Source organism: Prionailurus bengalensis, chromosome B3 (assembly GCF_016509475.1).
Source record: "Prionailurus bengalensis isolate Pbe53 chromosome B3, Fcat_Pben_1.1_paternal_pri, whole genome shotgun sequence".
Taxonomy (NCBI): Eukaryota; Metazoa; Chordata; class Mammalia; order Carnivora; family Felidae; genus Prionailurus; species Prionailurus bengalensis.
Genome location: NC_057355.1, coordinates 27,831,188 through 27,850,576, shown reverse-complemented (window position 1 = coordinate 27,850,576; position 19,389 = coordinate 27,831,188). Strand labels below are relative to the sequence as shown.

Here is a 19,389-nt window from a genome sequence, read left to right as displayed (position 1 = left end):
GACAGGAGTAATTTTGGCATGGCAGAAGCATCAGTGTCTCTTTGGACCTTTTGTTGGTACATCCTGCCTCATGTGTGACTTCTGTTTCCATTTGTCCTTGATGGAACCCAAGTAGCAGCATAGGTATGTGGAGAGGCTTTCCAGCCAAGTGCTGGGGACAGCTGCACATTCTGGGCTGTCTTATAGACAACAGTGCTGATAAAGCGCTTTCTTTACCAGGATGTGTTTGTATAATAATTTTTTTAAACTAGTATATTTTGCTGGAGGAAATGGATAATGAAAAAGGATTAACCATTCACTGGCACTCAACACTCAATGCAAATCCTGTATACACTGTGGCAACAGTGAAGTTCTACCTTTTTCCTAAGTCTCTTCCATAAACCACCTGTTTCTTTTAGGGTTTCTGAATCGTCCTACAACTAGTGAGCTGCTGCTAAGACTTTTGAGGCCTTATACAAAACATAGATTATTTTGAGATTCATTTTTACACCTACAACAATTTTCTCTTCTGGATGAAAATGACTGGGCCAGCCTCTTTGTAAAATCCATGTCATGTCCCCCAGGACCTTGCAGCAGAGGCAAGAGTTGGCCCAGAACAGAGAGGGAAGGGCTGAGTTGCACAGACCCCTATGTTTGTGCAACACCCAAATGCAGGATGTAAGTGCTAAGGGACGAGCCTGCAGTGGGGAGTAAGTACCATGGGAATTATATTTTGTGTGGGGAAAAAGCCTCTTTTCCTGATAATTATTCCCTGATCAAGACCCCTTAACACACTTTGAGGGAATTTCTCTCCTCTCACTTATTTAGCTGACTTCAGAATTCTTATTTTAAGTTCTCTTTGTGATTTCTCATTGTACAAATAGAGACCTGGCACCTGAGGATTTGGGCATGGATGTTGATCTGTGTATCTGTTCAGTCATGCAGCCATCCTGTATACTAGCTCACCATGGGTCCAGGAACTTGGGCAGGAGTTTTATGCTGGCTGCAAAAGCAGAAGCAGAGATAAGGGTAGAATGGGGAGACACCACCACTTAGAGGTTAAACCAGAGGACCTGAAACATACACAATCAGAAATGCAATTTCTGCAGGGCAAAACACAATGTAAAGCCAATGTGTATGTCAGGAGTGAGGTGCTGAGGAGATAAGGAGTGGTCAATGGCTGCAGTACAGTTGGAGGAAACATCCTGGATATGCATTTCTGTGTGCACCTTCTGAGGAGGGTACTCACTGAGTGGGTGGTGGGGGCACTTTAGCCCTCTCTTCCATGCTTTGTGGTTCACCTTGACTTTGCCTCAGCTTCAAACCTCACCAGCCATGTGGACTCCACACTGCTCCAGGTGGACCTGGAAGGGGCCCTGGTGGCCAGTGGCCCAAGTCATACTGGAAGAGAAGAACATGTTGTGGTGGAGGTGACCCAGGCCGATGTTCCAGGCTCCAGGCGGCGGCGGCCACAGCAGGTTACACTTATACTTTACTTAAAAGGAATTGATAAAACTCATTTCATCTCTTCATAAATTGATTTCCTTTTGAGTGGATTTGATGGGAAGCCATAAGGCAATGACACCATTCTTTTTTTTGTAATTTTTTTATTTTTTAAAATTTACATCCAAATTAGTTGGCATATAGTGAAACAATGATTTCAGGAGTAGATTCCTTAATGCCCCTTACCCATTTAGCTCATCCCCCCTCCCACAACCCCTCCAGTAACCCTCAGTTTGTTCTCCATACTTATGAGCCTCTTCTGTTTTGTCCCCCTCCCTGTTTTTATATTATTTTTATTTCCCTTCCCTTATGTTCATCTGTTTTGTTTCTTAAAGTCCTCATATGAGTAAAGTCATATGATTTTTGTCTTTCTCTGACTAATTTCACTTAGCATAATCGTCTCCAGTTCCATCCACATAGTTGCAAATGGCAAGATTTCATTCTTTTTGATGACACCATTCTTAGGCAAGCCCTGTCTTTTGCTTTGTCTTTGCAATTATTTTTTCTCCTTTTGTCTAAGATAATTATAAAACTCTTGCAATTTCAGTAAAATCAGGCTTGTGAGTTTTTTATTCAGATGATTTTATTGGACAATTCAGGGAAATATATATTTGAACGTAGTTTTCTGTTGTTAAATCACAATTAAACTTGGGCCTTACCTCATGGTATAGAAGGTACACCACAGTTCCTTTGGGTTTGTGGACACTTAACCAAGTAGTTAAGACTTGCATAATTTCCTAAACCTTCTGCTTCTAAAGCAATAGGCTCTTGTACTTAGTGTCTCCTAGACCATCTTTAGCTCCCATACTTTGAAGACAAGGAAGGTCAGCAGTGGTGTTGTCACCATGGCCCAGAGCCCAGAAAGGCCTGGCCCGTCTCTGGGCATCCTGACCTATATCCCAAGTCCTGATAACTCCCTGGGATTATTATGGTGACTTGTGTATGAAGTTCATGGGTTTTTCCTATTATAATCCAGAGAAGGAAACCCTGCTGTTGCACAATGCTGTGTCATCCAAAACAGAGTGTCTGATGGGTTACTGCACCCTCTTATTTTCCTGCCATGCAGAGCAGGGTCCACAGAGCAAAGGCATCATTATTAATTAAGCTGCAGTTTCATGGGTGATGGTCTATGCAGAACCAGTGTTCTAAAAGTGTTGCCTTGGTCGTGGTCTTAGGACATAAACTTGGCTTCCTTGTGTGCAATGCACAGCCTGATGGCAACGGCTTCTCAGTAAAGACAAGGTGGGCACACATCTGTCTGCTCTGTCTGTGAGTCTTGTGTGGAAGAAGATGTGACCCTTTGCAGCCTGCTGACATAACTGCCTGCCCATGGGGCTGTACTGAGCTTCTCTGCTCCAGTGCCAGCACAAAAATCCAGCTCAGAAACATGAGGAACACAAAAGTCCTTTACTACTAGGCTTTTTCTGATATACTCTTTCCAAATATTGAAGTGTTTTAAGAGAACATATGAACTCTCATTCATGCTTTGACTAATTTCAGAGTTCCTATTTTCATTTACTTCATGATTTTTGGGCAGCAAGACTCCCGTCCTCCCACTGAAGTTTCCCTGGCCCCTCAGCTGCCCCAGCCAGCCCCCACTCTCTGCTCATACCTGGCTCCCCTCAGCTGGTTCCTCCACTACCCTGCTTGGGACAGGAAGATGTGGGGTGGATTTGCCCACAGCAAAGGAGCTTCATCCTTGGATCCTGCCTCTCATGTGCTCCTGTGACATGGGTGTGGAGACTTGTCTCTAGTTTGCAAGCAGGAGGCAGTTGTAAGTAAGCATTTTCATGAGTTGCCTCAGAGGGCTCAGAAGATTCCAAGTCTCCCATAAAGTGCAGTGATTTATTTTGCTCATAATAAATCATTTTGACATCTATACCTTTGTATCTTTTATACTAATTCTATGTGTGTACTTTTGTATTCTTTTTTCTTAAAGCCCTTCATAATGTAGAAATTTCCAGTTCCATACAACTTGGATATGCTCTAGTGTCAGGGATTTGGGAGTTGTGTAAAAAGTCCTTGCTGTTCCTCTTTTTCTCCTTATTATAAACAAACACGTACACTGAATAACACTGAATCCCAGGTGATGGTTCAAAGCCTTACTGTGATATTACATTTCAACTTTTACAGGTCACTCAGAATTGGACTGTATTTTTAAATCCGAGAAGAAGTGAGCGCTTGGTGGTGAGCAGGACCTTTGAGATACTGAGCAGGTGGGTCTCAGGTGATCAAAGATCTTGAGGGAAGGTCTTCTGAGACATGCTCACTTAAAAAGTTTGACCTGTGAGACTCAAATTTTTGGCACGAATAGCCAGATCAATTATATGACTTGGATGGGATGCTCTAACTGGGGAGACTGTGAACATGAGGGATGTAGGAGGGCATCATAACCACAAGTGTCAGGAAATGAGGATTGATTTCAGGGTCCATTTTGAAGCAAATGGTATTTTATAGTTGATTTTATAGTCATTAATATTATGAAGCTCTACAATGGAGAATTCCAGGAAATTTTTGGATTCTTTCTCTTTTTCTTTAATGCCACTCCATATTATGCCTGTAGGAGTTTGCTAGTCCTGTCATAACAAATACCACAGACTGCCTAAATTAAAAAGTAGAAATTTATTTCCTCAAGGGTTCAGCAGAGTTTGTCTTTTCAGAGGCCCCTCTCCTTGGTTTGACAATGCCTTCTACTTCCTGTGTTTTCACATGGTCTTTTCTGTGTTTGTGTCTGTCCCTATCCCTTCTTATAAGGATACCAGTCATACTGGATTAGGGACCACACTAGTGACCTTATTTTAACTTAATTACTCCTATAGAGACTTCGTTTCCAAATATAGTCATATTATGAAGTATTGAGGGTTAGGGTATCAACATCTATATTTTGGGAGGACACAGTTTGGCTCACAACAGTTGCTGACCGAACTTTTAGAAAAATGCTTTAGTTTCACGATGCCACATACTGTTAATTATTTGGATGCTTATTATTCCAGGTACTTTCCCCCATCATCTGTGATAACCCATCTATATATTCTCAGGTTACATGTGGCCCTTTTCCAAATCACTGTCATGTGAGAATGGTTGGCTTTGCTATTTGTTAGCAGGTAAAGCAGTCAGTGTGTGATGAAGAGAAAGAGAATTTTAATTTTAAATGGCTAGAACCAATGTGAAAGTTCCTGCTCCTTGTTAATTGTTGGGGTGGCACCTGCCATGAAGCAGATACTGCCAGGTGGAGGCTGAGGGATCTACATTAGATGGATCTGACCACAGGGAGGCTGTGTCTGCATCTCACACTACTCATATATACCCTCAGAGCTCCTTGTCTTCCAGGTCAGGAATTGGGCTAAATCACTCTGAGATTAATTTGGGCTCTCATTATGGCCATAGATAACTTGTGTTGGGAAGGACACCAAGGAAACAAGCACTAATTGTTGACATAGGGTCTGGTTTCCTTTACTAATGGTAATATCTTTGCTTCATTCTACAGAGATACTGTTTCTATCAGCATTCGAGCCTCTGTCCAGCAGACCCAGGCTGTTCCTCTTCTGATGGCTCATCAGTATCTCCGTGCAAGCATAGAAGCACAAGTGATCATTGCTGTGGTCATCCTTGCTGGGGTCTACATGCTGATTATATTTGAGGTAACTTTCATGTCAGCTCTCAGATTTATTTGGCCTCACAAGTAAGTGTCTTTCAACGTGTGGATGTTTTGGATGGGCTAAGTTCTCCTTTTTTAAAGTTTCTTTATTTATTTTGAGAGAGAGCATGAGCAGGGGTGGGGCAGAGTGAGAGGGAGAGAGAGAATCCCAAGCAGACTCTGTGCTGTTAGCATAGAGAGGGCCTGACATGGGGCTCGATCTCACAAACAATTAGATCATGACCTGAGCTGAAATCAAGGGTGGGATGCTTAACTAACTGATCTACCAGGTGCCCCTCAGTTCTGCTGTTTCTTTTTTTTAAGTTTATTTATTTATTTTGAGAGAGAGAGAGAGAGAGAGAGAGAGAGCGAGCACAAGGGGCAGAGAGAGAGAGAGAGGGAGAGAGAGAATCCCAAATGGGCTCCACACTGACAGTGTGGAGCCCAACTTGGGGCTTGAACTCACAAACCACGAGATCATGACCTGAGCTGAAATCAAGAGACACTTAACTGACTGCATCACCCAGGTGCCCCTCACTCAGTTCCGCTTCCTAATCAAACTGCCATGGCATCTTTCCTAAAAAGGAAGATTCCACCATTCTATGTAGAAAGTTGATCTGTACTGGAATATTTGCTGAATGTTGGCAACTGACGCATGCAAGATGAGCTGCATCAGGTACCAGCAAAAATTTACCTGAGAAAACTGAATATGTGCATGATTTTCTTACTCTCATTCTGCTGCTCACTTGAAATGTGACCCTGAAGGGGCAAATGTGGAAACTCTCTGAGATGTACATTAGACTGTCCCCTATTTGTTCATAGGAATATGAATGTTATAGAGACTTGAGAGACCTTGGGCTATATGGGGGGGAAGGATTATTATCTGTTATGCTTATCAATTCAGTGTATGAGCCTTTTTACAAATGATCTTATGTCTTATAAATTATGTGTTTTTGGGGAGCTAAGCATGGCCCTACCTTTAATAGCATGAAGCAAAGTGCAGACACTGCCTGGGTGGGCTGGTACATTGTTAATTTAATTGTGAAACCAGACTTACTGCAACACATTGATGAGAATCTTGGCTCCAGTAGGTTGAGCCTGGAAGGTCAGTAGAGAATGTACTTCTAAAGAAGCATTTCTTCTTTAGTGTAGGATAGGTATGAGAAATACCTTGGAGTTGTCAAGAAAATGGCCTGCAGGAGAAATGGCCAGGAAAGTTCCAGAAGTTTGCCTGTGGTTGTCTAGTGTGCCTGGTGAGGAATGTTGGCTCAGTAAGTTGAGCCCAAATTGTCCAACAAGGTCCACTCATTAGTTGTTATATCTCTTATGTCTTCTTTATTCCAGAGTAGCTCTATTCTCTCCATTATTTTTCTCTTCTTTTTTTAAACCAATATCATCATGTTTCAGGGTTCCCTTGGTCACCTAAACACTGTGATTTTTCTAGAAGGGCTCACAGACTCACAGGCAGCTCTGCCCTGTCTGGGCTGTGGTTTATTATCATGACCAGCAATGGAAGAAGCCTCATCAGGAAGTCTGGATGAGTCCAGAAGCAGGGTTCTGAAAGGTCTCCTTTCCCAGAAGTGGCCACATAGAACATGCTCCTTCCTTCAGCAGTGGCATTTATGCCCAGGGAAGCCTGCTTGAGACTCAGAGCTCCAGGGTATTGATGAAGGCTTGTCATGTAGGCTCCCTGAGCCCACCAAAGTCCTAGCCTCCCAGAAAGAAAGCAGGTGTTAACCATAAATCACATTTTATAAAAATAATTTAGACATGCTAGTACAGCAGAATGCAATGTTCTAAGCCTATATAACAACATTATCACTTTCTATCATAAGGAATATTCCAAAAGCCAAGTAACCAGATTCCAGCCAAGGGCCAACCCTAGAGCAGGCTCTTCTAAAGGCTCTTCTAATGATGGCAACCTTAGGCCTTCCAGGTTAGCTCTTTACTGTACCACCATCTAGTTCGAAAATATTTTTCTGTGGTTCTGTAGAACATCTTGCATCCTGGATTGGGCTAATAGACCCCTCATGGGATTCTTATTCTATTCCTTTCATTTCCTATGGACTACAATTTATATCTGAAGCCTTCAGGTTTTATTTTGGGGCACTTTTGCTTCACAGGTGTTCTAGGAGTTTGACTTGCACCAAGGAGAAGTGTAATGTCTAGATGTCCCTCTTGCAGGGATGCTGAGATTGCTTAGTGAGTTTAGGTGGTGGCAGCCTGGCCCAGTGTTTATCAAGTTCCCTGTGGCCTTTGCTCCTAATAGTTTTAATATTCACCAGGGACCATTAGCATTTGCAATGAATTTTCTAATTCTGTCATTCTATCTGCATTTATAAATGACACATTCTGTACTGAAGAACTTTCTCCCACCCAATTTCATTAACGTGAAACACACTTAATGCCAGAAACACAAGATAAATTATTTTTCCTTAATTATCAATTTTCATAATAATGATTTGTTGCCTTAGCAACTTCCAGTGGTGTCCACTGAATTTATTTTTTGTCTGTCTCCAATTTACTGAGTATCATTTTGAACTTATGGGTTTAATAAATTCAATGTACTTTAATCAGTTACAGTCATTAGTAATTAAAAAATACAATTTAATGCCAATTTATTTTTGAGAAGACTTCTTTTTATTCTAGAATTTGACTTTTTTGTGTGTATAATTGTACAACCTTTCAAAATTACACAATTATAAATATTTATTAATCTTTCATTAATTAATGGCTGTTATTAATAGCCATTCAGAAAATGCTTTTCCCTCCCTCCCAACAGCCATGTTGAAGTAATAAAAGTCCTGTAAAGAGGCCAATTCAACATGGCTTTTACCCTGGCAGAAACAAAAAGTGAGGATGTTAGAAGAAACTAGATATATTAGTTCAATGAAAGGCTCATTAAGGGCACCCTTTATAAGTCAGTCAGGTGAACTGCTGCCCCTCAGTATAAGGCCTCACTCCTCTCCTGCTCCATATTATAATATACCAGCCACATTATCTATCAAAAACCTTTTTTGTTATTGTTTTGAAATAATTAAAGATTCACAGGGCATTGCAAAGAAATGTACAGGGAAGTCCAATCTATACTTCCCCAGCCTCCCTCAATATTAATGTGTTATATGACTATGGTTTAATAATATCAAGACCAAGAAATTGACATTGGTACAATCCATAGAGCTTATTCAGATTCAGTGGTTATAGAAGTGGCAGAGAAGTATGGAGACTCTGAGCTTGTCTTGCCCCTGAAATGCAGCTAGATCAGCATCAAAGCACTTTGAACACCTAAGAAACTGACCTGAGGATTAATGAAAAAATCTGCATAATTTGAGCCACAGAATTTGGCAGGTATATGGTATGGAGAGGTGAATTGGGGGAGAGAAAAGCTGCAAAACCATGGAGGGTAAGGAGCTGTTTTCACAAAGAAAGGACAGAAAGAGAAAGAGAAAAGGGATGATTGCAGCACATTGGGATTGTGCAAGAAAAGCACTCACCCCTGAAAGTACCTGGAAAGGAAGAGAGAGAGAGAAAGAATTAAAACACTTGCAGGGGACTGGACAAGAAATCTGTTCCCCAAAACCCCAAAATTTGAGAGAACAGAGAGTGTTTCAATACCACCAGGATTCTATAAACAATGGAGTGCAGAGTCTGAAGTTCTGAAGCTCAGTGCCTGGGAGTGCTCTGGTGAGGAAGTAGGGTGAATCCCTAGGATCAGGCAGTGTGGTCTGAGGGGTCTGTGTGCCACATGGTGAGAAGCTGTTCTCCTGCTTGGAGTGCAATTTGGTAGAGGACATACAGCCTCCCTGTGGGCAAAAGTCCTCATGGACCCTGGAGAGCAGCCACGTTTGCTGATATTGAGACAAAGATGCCAGAGTGTGGTAAAATCCTGGCACCAGCTGTGTGTTGTTTTTCCATAAACTCTGAGCCTCTCCTGCTGCACGATCACTGGAATGTTTTCTAGAACAAGCTGGCAACCAGCCATTGCTCTGTGAGACCCACCCCCAGAGAATTAGTGTGGGTCTCTGAAGTGTGGAGTTTTGAAACAGCCTCATCTAAGACAAAACTCTGGAGGGAGGCACTACCTGGCAGGTGGACAGCTTAGACATGGACAAGGTAGAGGCAGGGAGTGGATGGAGACCTGAGACAAGGGAGGGGTGCTTGATCATAGGTCAGGGAAGTGCAAAGTTCCTGTGCCAAAGACTAGGGAGCTGGGTGAAGCCATTTTCACCTCTGGCACATACAGGGATCCACCCCAGTAAGCTAATCAGTGCCACCAAGTGGAGAATGGAGCCATTACACCAAGCCCCACACACCTGCACCCTCCAGGCACATCCCCCAGAAGATCAAAACAAATCCTTCCCACCTGCTTAGTCTACAGACTAGTATGCTTCAAAGTTTCAGTTCGAGGGGAAACTGGTTGTAACTTCAGTCAGGTTTCCTTCTGCTTGCTGGTTCATTTATTTGTTCGTTTTCTTTACTTCTGTTCTTGCTTAAATTGTTTTCATTTTTTTCTTTCTTTTCTTTTTATTTCTTGGATACAGAAAGAGCAAATTCTTTTTTTATTGTTTTTTGTTTTGTAAATTAAAAATATTCTATTTTATTTTCTTTATTTTATTTTACTCTATTTTATTATTTAAAATTAAAAAATTAAACTTTTCCCCTTCCTTTCTCTTTTTTCTCTATTCTGTCAAGCTTTTTTTCAACAAGCAGGTTGAAACACACCTAAGATCTATCTTTCTTTACTTTAATCTTTTTTTGGCTTTGATTTTTTAATTTTAATTTTTTATTTTACTGTTTTTCTTTCTCCAAAATGACAAGACAGAGAAATTCACCCCAAAAGAAAGAATAGAAATAAATAATGGATTTAATCAACACAGATGTGAGTAAAATGTCTGAATTAGAATTTAAAACCACAATTTTAAGAATCCTAGCTAGGGTTGAAAAAGCATAGAAGACACCAGAGAATCCCTTTCTGTGGAGACAAAAGAACTAAAATTTACTTAGGCCAAAATTAAAAATGCTGTATCCAAGATGCAATCTCAAATGGATGCCATGACAGCAAGGATGAATGAAGCAGAGCAGAAAATCAGTAATATAGGGGATAAAAGTATGGAAAATAATGAAGCAGAAAAAAAAGAGGGAAATAAAGGCAAAAGGTCATGATACAAGACTTAGAGAACTCAATGACTTATTAAAGATGAATAACATTTGAATCATAGAAGTCCCAGAAAATAGAGAGAGGGAAAGGGGAAGAAGGTTTATGTGAACAAATTATAGCTGAAAACTTTCCTGATCTGGGAAGGACACAGACATCAAAATCCAATAAGCACAGAGAACTCCCATTAGGTTCAACAAAAACTGACCATCACCAAGGTATATCATAGTCAAATTCACAAAATACACAGACAAAGAATTATGAAAGGAGGAAGGGAAAAACTGTCCTTAACCTAAAGGGGAAGACAGGTCAGGTTCACAGCAGATCTGTCCACAGAAACTTGGCAGGCCAGAAAGGAGTGTCAGGATATTTTCAACATGCTGGATTGGAAAAGTATGCAGCCAAGAATTCCTTATCCAGCAAAGCTATGATTCAAAATAGAAGGGGGGATAAAGAGTTTCCAGATAAACAAAAACTAAAGGAGCTTGTAACCACTAAACCAGCCCTGAAGGAAATTTTAAGGGGGAACTCTTTGAGTGGAGAAAAACAAAACAAAACAAAACAAAACAAAACAAAACAAAACAAGGCAAGACAAAACAAGACCAAAAGCAACGAAGACTAGAAAGGATCAGAGAGCATCACCCAGAAACACCACCAACTCTACAGGCCACACTATGGCACTAAATTCATATCTTTCAATAATCACTCTAAATGTAAATGGACTAAATGCTCCAATGAAAAGACATAGGGTGTCAGATGGATAAAAAAATAAGACACATCCATATGCTGCCTACAAGAGACTCATTCTAGACCTAAAGACACCTGAAGATTGAAAGGAGGGCATGGAGAACAATCTTATCATGCTAATGGATGTCAAGGGAAAGCCAAATTAGCCATACTTATATCAGACAAGCTAGATTTTAAAACAAAGACTGTAACAAGAGATGAAGGGCATTCTATCATAATTAAAGGGTATACCAAGAAGATCTAACAATTGTAAATATTTATGCCCCCAACTTGAAAGAACCCAAATATATAAATCAATTAATCACAAACATAAAGAAATTCATTGATAATAATAACATAATGGTAGGAGACTTTAACACTCCACTTACAACAATGGACAGATTATCTAAGCAGAAAATCAACAAGGAAGCAATGGCTTTGAATGACACACTGGATTGGATGACCTAACAGATATATTCAGAACATTTCACCCTAAAGCTGCAGAATGGAAATTCCTCTTGGGTGCCTATGGAACATTCTCAAAAACAGATCACGTACTGGGTCACAAATCAGCTCTCAACAAGTACAAAAAGATCAAGATTGTACCATGCATATTTTCAGATCACAATGCTATAAAACTTGAAATCAACCATAAGAAAAGATTTGGAAATACAATGAATACTTGGATATTAAAGAGCATCCTACTAAAGAATGAATGGGTTAACCAAGAAATTAAACAGGAAATTAAAAAGTACATGGAAGCCAATGAAAATGACAACATGACAGTCCAAAACCTCTGGGATGCAGCAAGAGTGGTCATAAGAGGGAAGTATATATAAATCCAGGCCTTCCTAAAGAAGGAAGAAATGTCTCAAATATGCATGCTAACCTGACACCTAAAGGATCTGGAAAAAGAACAGCAAATACAACCCCAAACCAGCAGAAGAAGGAAAATAATAAAGATTGGAAGGGAAATCAATGATATCAAAATAAAAAAGCAGTAGAACACATCAACGAAAGTAGGAGCTGGCTTTTTAAAAAAATGTTTATTTTTGAGAGAGAGAGGGAGACAAAGCATGAGCTAGGGAGGGGCAGAGAGAGAGAGAGGGAGACACAGAATCTGAAGCAGGCTCCAGGCTCTGAGCTGTCAGCACAAAGCCTGATGCGGGGCTCAAACCCACAAACCTTGAGATCATGACATGAGCCGAATTTATTTTTTTTTAATTTTTTTTAACGTTTATTTATTTTTGAGACAGAGAGAGACAGAGCATGAATGGGGGAGGGTCAGAGAGAGAGAGGGAGACACAGAATCTGAAACAGGCTCCAGGCTCTGAGCAGTCAGCACAGAGCCAGACGCGGGGCTCGAACTCATGGACCGTGAGATTGTGACCTGAGCCGAAGTCGGACGCCCAACTGACTGAGCCACCCAGGTGCCCCAACATGAGCCGAATTTAGAGGCGTAACTGGCTGAGCCACCCAGGTGCCCCAGGAGCTGGCTTGTTGAAAGAATTAAAAAAATTGATAAGCCACTAGTCAGATTGATCAAAAAGAAGAAAGAAAAGACACAAAATCACAAATGAAAGAGGAGAGATACCAACCTCTGTGTGCAGAAATACACACAATAATAAGAGAATATTTTGAGCAATTATATGCCAACAAATTGTGCTATCTGGAAGAAATGGACAAATTTCTAGAAACAGATTTCAGTGGTTATACATACACTTTGTGTGTGTGTGTGTGTGTGTGTGTGTGTGTATGTGTGTGTGTGTATGTGTGTGTTTGCATGTGTGACTGTATACAATTATATATATAGCTTTGTGTAAGTACAACTGCAATAAGGATACTTAAACTGTACCATCACCACAAGCTCCCTGTGATAGCTCTGTATAGCCACACCCATCTCCTTCTTCATTATCTCTTAGGCCTGGTAACTACTAATTTGGTCTCCCTCTCTATTATTAAGTTACTTCACCAATGCTTTGTAGTGTAATAATGTAGAGTGTGTCCTTTTGAGCTTGGCTTTTTTTTCAGTCAGCATGATTTCCTTGAGGTTCATCCAAAGTGTTGCATAATCACTATTTTATTTCTTTTTTATTACTGAATAACATTCTGTGATATGGATGGAATAGTGTGTTTAAGCATTTATCCTCTGAAAGGCTAAAATGATTTTTTTCATCATTGGACTACATAAATAAAGATTCTATGAATACTTAAAAATATTTTTAAAAAATTAATGATGTTTTATGTTGTTTTATATGTACTTTATTCTAGACATAAGGACTTTGTTGGTTGTGTAGTTTGCAAATGTTTTCTCTTAGTTCAGTTTATAAATGTTTTCTTTCATAGATTGTGCTGTTGGTGTCAAGTTAAAGAACCTACACCTAGATCCCAAAGATCTTTTCCTATGTTTTTTCCTGAACTTTATGTCGTCTTACTTTTACATTTGAGTCTATGATCCATTTTGTGTTCACCTTTGTTTAAAGTGTGAAGTTTAGGGAGAGACTAACTTTTTAATCTATGGAGCATTATTTAAACTTATGGACCTCCAGCACCATTTATTGAAAAGCCTAACCCATTCGAATTGTTTTTGATCATTTGTTAAAAATTAATTGGACATATTGTGTGGATATATTTCTTAGTTCTCTATTGTGTTTCATTGATCTATGTGTGTATTCTTCCACCAGTACCATGATATCTTACGTACTTCAGATATATCATAAATCCTGACACTGAGATGAGTGATTCATTCCACTTTTATTTTTCAGAATTTTACTGTCCATTCTATGGTCTTTGTCTTTCCATATATATTTTAGAAAGAACTTCCAGTCCATGAATATTATATGCCTCTTCATTTATTTAGGTATTTGATTTATTTCATAATTTTTCATCACAAAGATTGTGTACATATTTTGGTAAATTTATACCTAAGTGTTTCCTCTATTTTTGGGGCAATTGTTATGGTATTGTGTTTTTATTTTAGTTTCCATTTTTTCATTGTCTGTATATACAAGTGCATTTGATTTTTGTATGTTGATCTTGTAACCTGTTACTTTATTGTTAATAATAACACTAACAATATTTTTACTTATTAGTTCTTGGAAGTTTTTTTGTAGATTCTCTGGGATTTTCTATATATATAATCATACCATTTGCAATAAGAACACTATTATTTATTTATTTTTTCAAGTCTATATGCCTTTAATTTTCATGCTATATTGCAGTGTTGAAAACAAGAGTGGTGACAGTGGATATCCTTATCTGTTTCTGATCTTAAAGGGAAAGCATTCTGTCTTTCACCATTAAGTATGATGTTATGTTTAGATATTGTAGATGCTGTTTAAAAGATTGAGTAAATTCTTTTCTTTTCTTGGGATACTGAGAGTTTTTACCATAATTGGGTATGGAATTTTTGCAGTGTCCTTTTGTGTCAGTTGATTTCCTTCATTAGCTGTTTGATATGGAAGAGTACACTGATTTATTCTAGAATTTTGGATCAGCCTTGCATATCTCGAACAAATCTTTCTTTTCTAATGTATATGTTGGTGTAACTTTTTTTTGTATCACTTTTGCTCTTAGCACTTCTTTTTTTTAAATCTTAATATCTTACAACTTATTGTTTTAATTTTTTTAGTTTTTTAATATTGAGTTATTTTTCTTTTTTTTATTAAATTCTGTTTTTCATTTTTTTTTTTAATTTTATTTTTAACGTTTATTTATTTTTGAGACAGAGAGAGACAGAGCATGAACGGGGGAGGGGCAGAGAGAGAGGGAGACACAGAATCAGAAACAGGCTCCAGGCTCTGAGCCATCAGCCCAGAGCCCGACGCGGGGCTCGAACTCACCGACCGCGAGATCGTGACCCGGGCTGAAGTCGGACGCTTAACCAACTGAGCCACCCGGGCGCCCCAGTTTTTTCATTTTTTTAAATTTGCATCCAAATTAGTTAGCATATAGTGCAACAATGATTTCAGGAGTAGATTCCTTAGTGCCCCTTACCCATTTAGCACCTCCCCCTCTCCCACAACCCCTCCAGTAGCCCTCAGTTTGTTGTCCATATTTATGAGTCTCTTCTGTTTTGTCCCACTCCCTGTTTTTATATTATTTTTGTTTCCCTTCCCTTATGTTCATCTGTTTTGTCTCTTAAAGTCCTCATATGAGTGAAGTCATATGATTTTTGTCTTTCTCTGACTGACTAATTTTACTTAGCATAATAGCCTCCAGTTCCATCCATGTAGTTGCAAATGGCAAGATTTCATTCTTTTTGATTGGTGAGTAATACTCCATTGTGTGTGTGTGTGTGTGTGTGTGTGTGTGTGTGTATATATATATATATATATATATATATATATATACACCACATTTTCCTTATCCATTCATCCATCGATGGACATTTGGGCTCTTTCCACACTTTGGCTATTATTGATAGTGCTGCTATAAACATGGGGATGAATGTGTCCCTTCAAAACAGCATACCTGTGTCCCTTGGACAAATTCCTAGTATTGCAATTGCTGGGTTATAGGGTAGCTCTATTTTTAATTTTTTGAGGAACCTCCATACTGTTTTCCAGAGTGGCTGTACCAGCTTGCATTCCCACCAGCAATGCAAAAGAGATCCTCTTTCTCTGCATCCTTGGCAACATCTGTTGTTGCCTGAGTTGTTAATGTTAGCCATTCTGACAGGTGTCAGGTGGTATCTCATTGTGGTTTTGATTTGTATTTCCCTGATGAGGAGTGATGTTGAACATTTTTTCAGGTGTCAGTTGGCCATCTGGATGTCTTCTTTGGAGAAGTGTCTATTCATGTCTTTTGCCCATTTCTTCACAGGGTTCTTTGTTTTTTGGGTGTTGAATTTGATAAGTTCTTTATAGATTTTGGATACTAACCCTTTATCTGATATGTCGTTTGCAAATATCTTCTCCCATTCTGTCAGTTGCTTTTTCGTTTTGCTGATTGTTTCCTTCGCTGTGGAGAAGCTTTTTATTTTGATGAGGTCCCAGTAGTTCATTTTTGCTTTTGTTTTCCTAGCCTCCAGAGACGTGTTGAGTAAGAAGTTGCTGTGGCCAAGATCAAAGAGGTTTCTGCCTGCTTTCTTCTCGAGGATTTTGATGGCTTCCTGTCTTACATTGAGGTCTTTCATCCATTTTGAGTTTATTTTTGTGTCTGGTGTAAGAAAGTGGTCCAGGTTCATTCTTCTGCATGTCGCTGTCCAGTTTTCCCAGCACCACCTGCTGAAGAGACTGTTTTTATTCCATTGGATATTCTTTCCTTCTTTTTCAAAGATTAGTTGGTCATACGTTTGTGGGTCCATTTCTGGGTTCTCTATTCTGTTCCATTGATCTGAGTGTCTGTTCTTGTGCCAGTACCATACTGTCTTGATGATTACAGCTTTGTAGTATAGCTTGAAGTCCGGGATTGTGACGCCTCCTGCTTTGGTTTTCTTTTTCAAGATTGCTTTGGCTATTCTGGGTCTTTTCTGGTTCCATACAAATTTTAGGATTATTTGTTCTAGCTCTTTGAAGAATGCTAGATGTTATTTTGATAGGGGTTAATAATAATGCTGGTGTTATTTTGATAGGGGTTGCTTTGAGTATGTAGATTGCTTTGGGTAGTATCGACATTTTAACAATATTTCTTCTTCCTATCCAGGAGCATGGAATCTTTTTCCATTTTTTGTGGCTTATTCAATATCTTTCATAAGCTTTCTATAGTTTTCAATGTACAGATTTTTCACCTCTTTGGTTAGATTTATTCCTAGGTATTTTATGGTTTTTTGTACAACTGTAGATGAGATTGATTCCTTGATTTATCTTTTTGTCACTTCATTGTTGGTGTATAGGAATGCAACCGATTTTGTGCATTGATTTTATATCTTGCAACTTTGCTAAATTCATGAATCAATTCTAGCAGTTTTTTTGTGGAATCTTTTGGGTTTTCCATATACAGTATCATGTCATCTGCGAAGAGTGAAAGTTTGACCTCCTCCTGGCTGATTTGGATGCCTTTTATTTCTTTGTGTTGTCTGATTGCAGAGGCTAAGACTTCCAATACTATGTTGAATAACAGTGGCAAGATGGACATCCCTGTCTTGTTCCTGACCTTAGGGGGAAAGGTCTCAGTTTTTCCCCACTGAGGATGATATTAGTGTTGGGTCGTTCATATATGGCTCTTATTATCTTGAGGTATGATCCTTCTATCCCTACTTTCTTGAGGGTTTTTATCAAGAAAGGATGGTGCATTTTGTCAAATGTTTTCTCTGTGTCTGTTGAGAGGATCATATGGTTCTTGTCCTTTCTTTTATTGATGTGATTAATCACATTAATTGTTTTGTGGATATTGATCCAGCCCTGCATCCCAGGTATAAATCTCACTTGGTCGTGGTAAATAATTTTTTTTAATGTATTGTTGGATCCATTTGGCTAATATCTTGTGGAGGGTTTTTGCATGCATGTTCATCAGGGAAATTTGTCTATAGTTCTCCTTTTTAGTGGGGTCTCTGTCTGGTTTTGGAGTCAAGGTAATGCTGGCTTCATATAAAGACTTTGGAAGTTTTCCTTCCGTTTCTATTTTTTGGAACAGCTTCAGGAGAATAGGTGCTAACTCTTCCTTAAATGTTCGGTACAATTCCCCTGGAAAGCCATCTGGCAATGAACTCTTGTTTTTTGAGAGATTTTTGATTACTAATTCGATTTCCTTACTGGTTATGGGTCTGTTCAAATTTTCTATTTATTCCTGTTTCAGTTTTGGTAGTGTATATATTTCTAGGAATTTGTCCATTTCTTCCAGATTGCCCATTTTATTGGCATATAGTTGCTCATAATATTTTCCTGTTTTTATTTCTGCTGTGTTGGGTGTGATCTCTCCTCTTTCATCTTGTTTTTATTTATTTAGGTCCTTTCCTTTTTCTTTTTGATCAAACTGGCTAGTGGTTTATCAATTTTGTTAATTCTTTCATAGAACCAGCTTCTGGTTTCATTGATTTGTTCTACTGGGTTTTTGGGGTTTTTTTTGGTTTTGATAGCATTAGTTTCTGCTCTAATCTTTATTATTTCCTGTATTCTGCTGGTTTTGTGTTTTACTTGCTGTTCTTTTTCCAGCTCTTTAAGGCGCGAGGTTACGTTGTGTATCTGAGATCCTTCTTCCTTCTTTAGGAAGGCCTGGATTGCTATATACTTTCCTCTTGTGACTGCCTTTGCTGTATCCTAGAGGTTTTGGGTTGTGGTGTTATCATTTTCATTGGCTTCCATGAACTTTTTAATTTCCTCTTTTACTTCTTGGTTCCTCCTTTACTTCCCCATTCATTTTTTTGTAGGATGTTGTTTCATCTCCAAATATTTGTTACCATTCCAAATTTTTTATTGTGGTTGGTTTCAAGTTTCATAGCATTGTGGTCTGAACATATGCACGGTATGATCTCGATCTTTTTGTACTTGCTGAGGGCTGATTTGTGTCCCACTGTGTGATCTTTCTGGAGAACATTCCATGTGCACTGGAGAAGAATGTATATTTTGCTGCTTTAGGATGAAATGTTCTGAATATATCTGTTAAGTTCATCTGGTCCAGTGTGTCATTCAAAGCCATTGATTCCTTGTTGATTTTTTGACTAGATGATCTGTCCATTGCTTTGAGTGGTGTGTTGAAGTCTCCTACTATTATGGTGTTACTGTCAATGAGTTTCTTTATGTTTGTGATAATTTATTTATATATTTGGGTATTCCCACATTTGGCACATAAATGTTTACAATTGTTAGGTCTTCTTGGTGGATAGACCCCTTGATTATGATATAATGCCCTTCTGCATCTCTTGATAGTCTTTATTTTAAAGTCTAGTCTTTCTGATATATATGGCTACTCTGGCTTTCTTTTGTTGACCATTAGCATGATAGATGGTTCTCCATCCCTGTACTTTCAATCTGAAGGTGTATTTAGGTCTAAAGTGGGTCTCTTGTAAACAGCATATAGATGGATCTTGTTTTCTTATCCATTCTGTTACCCTATGTCTTTTGATCGGAGCATTGAGTCTATTGATGTTTAGAGCGAGTACTGAAAGATATGAATTTGTTGCCATTATGTTGCTTGTACAGTTGGAGTTTCTGATGGTGTTCTCTGGTCTTTTCTAAGTTTTGTTGCTTTTGGTATTTATGTATGTATGTATGTATGTATGTATGTATTTTTTCATCTTTTCTCCCCTCAGAGAATCCCCTTAAAATTTCTTGCAGGGTTGGTTTAGTGGTCCTAAACTCCTTTAATTTTTGTTTTGTTTGGGAAACTTTTTATCTCTCCTTCTATTTTGAATGACAGCCTTTCTGGATAAAGAATTCTTGGCTGCAAATTTTTCTGATTCAGCACATTGAATGTATCCTGCCACTCCTTTCTGGCCTGCCAAGTTTCT

At 38.9% G+C, this 19,389-nt stretch overlaps 1 protein-coding gene across 1 annotated transcript in view; it reads left to right on the top strand.

Annotated features, from left to right (window-relative positions):
• The window catches only part of OCA2 (OCA2 melanosomal transmembrane protein), a 504,528-nt gene that overhangs the window by 123,440 nt on the left and 361,699 nt on the right, over positions 1-19,389 (top strand). Inside the window, exons 7-9 of the mRNA XM_043554904.1 lie at positions 1,297-1,457; positions 3,616-3,698; positions 4,970-5,123. Coding sequence (XP_043410839.1) covers positions 1,297-1,457; positions 3,616-3,698; positions 4,970-5,123 — 398 coding nt within the window. The remainder of the gene's footprint in view (positions 1-1,296; positions 1,458-3,615; positions 3,699-4,969; positions 5,124-19,389) is intronic.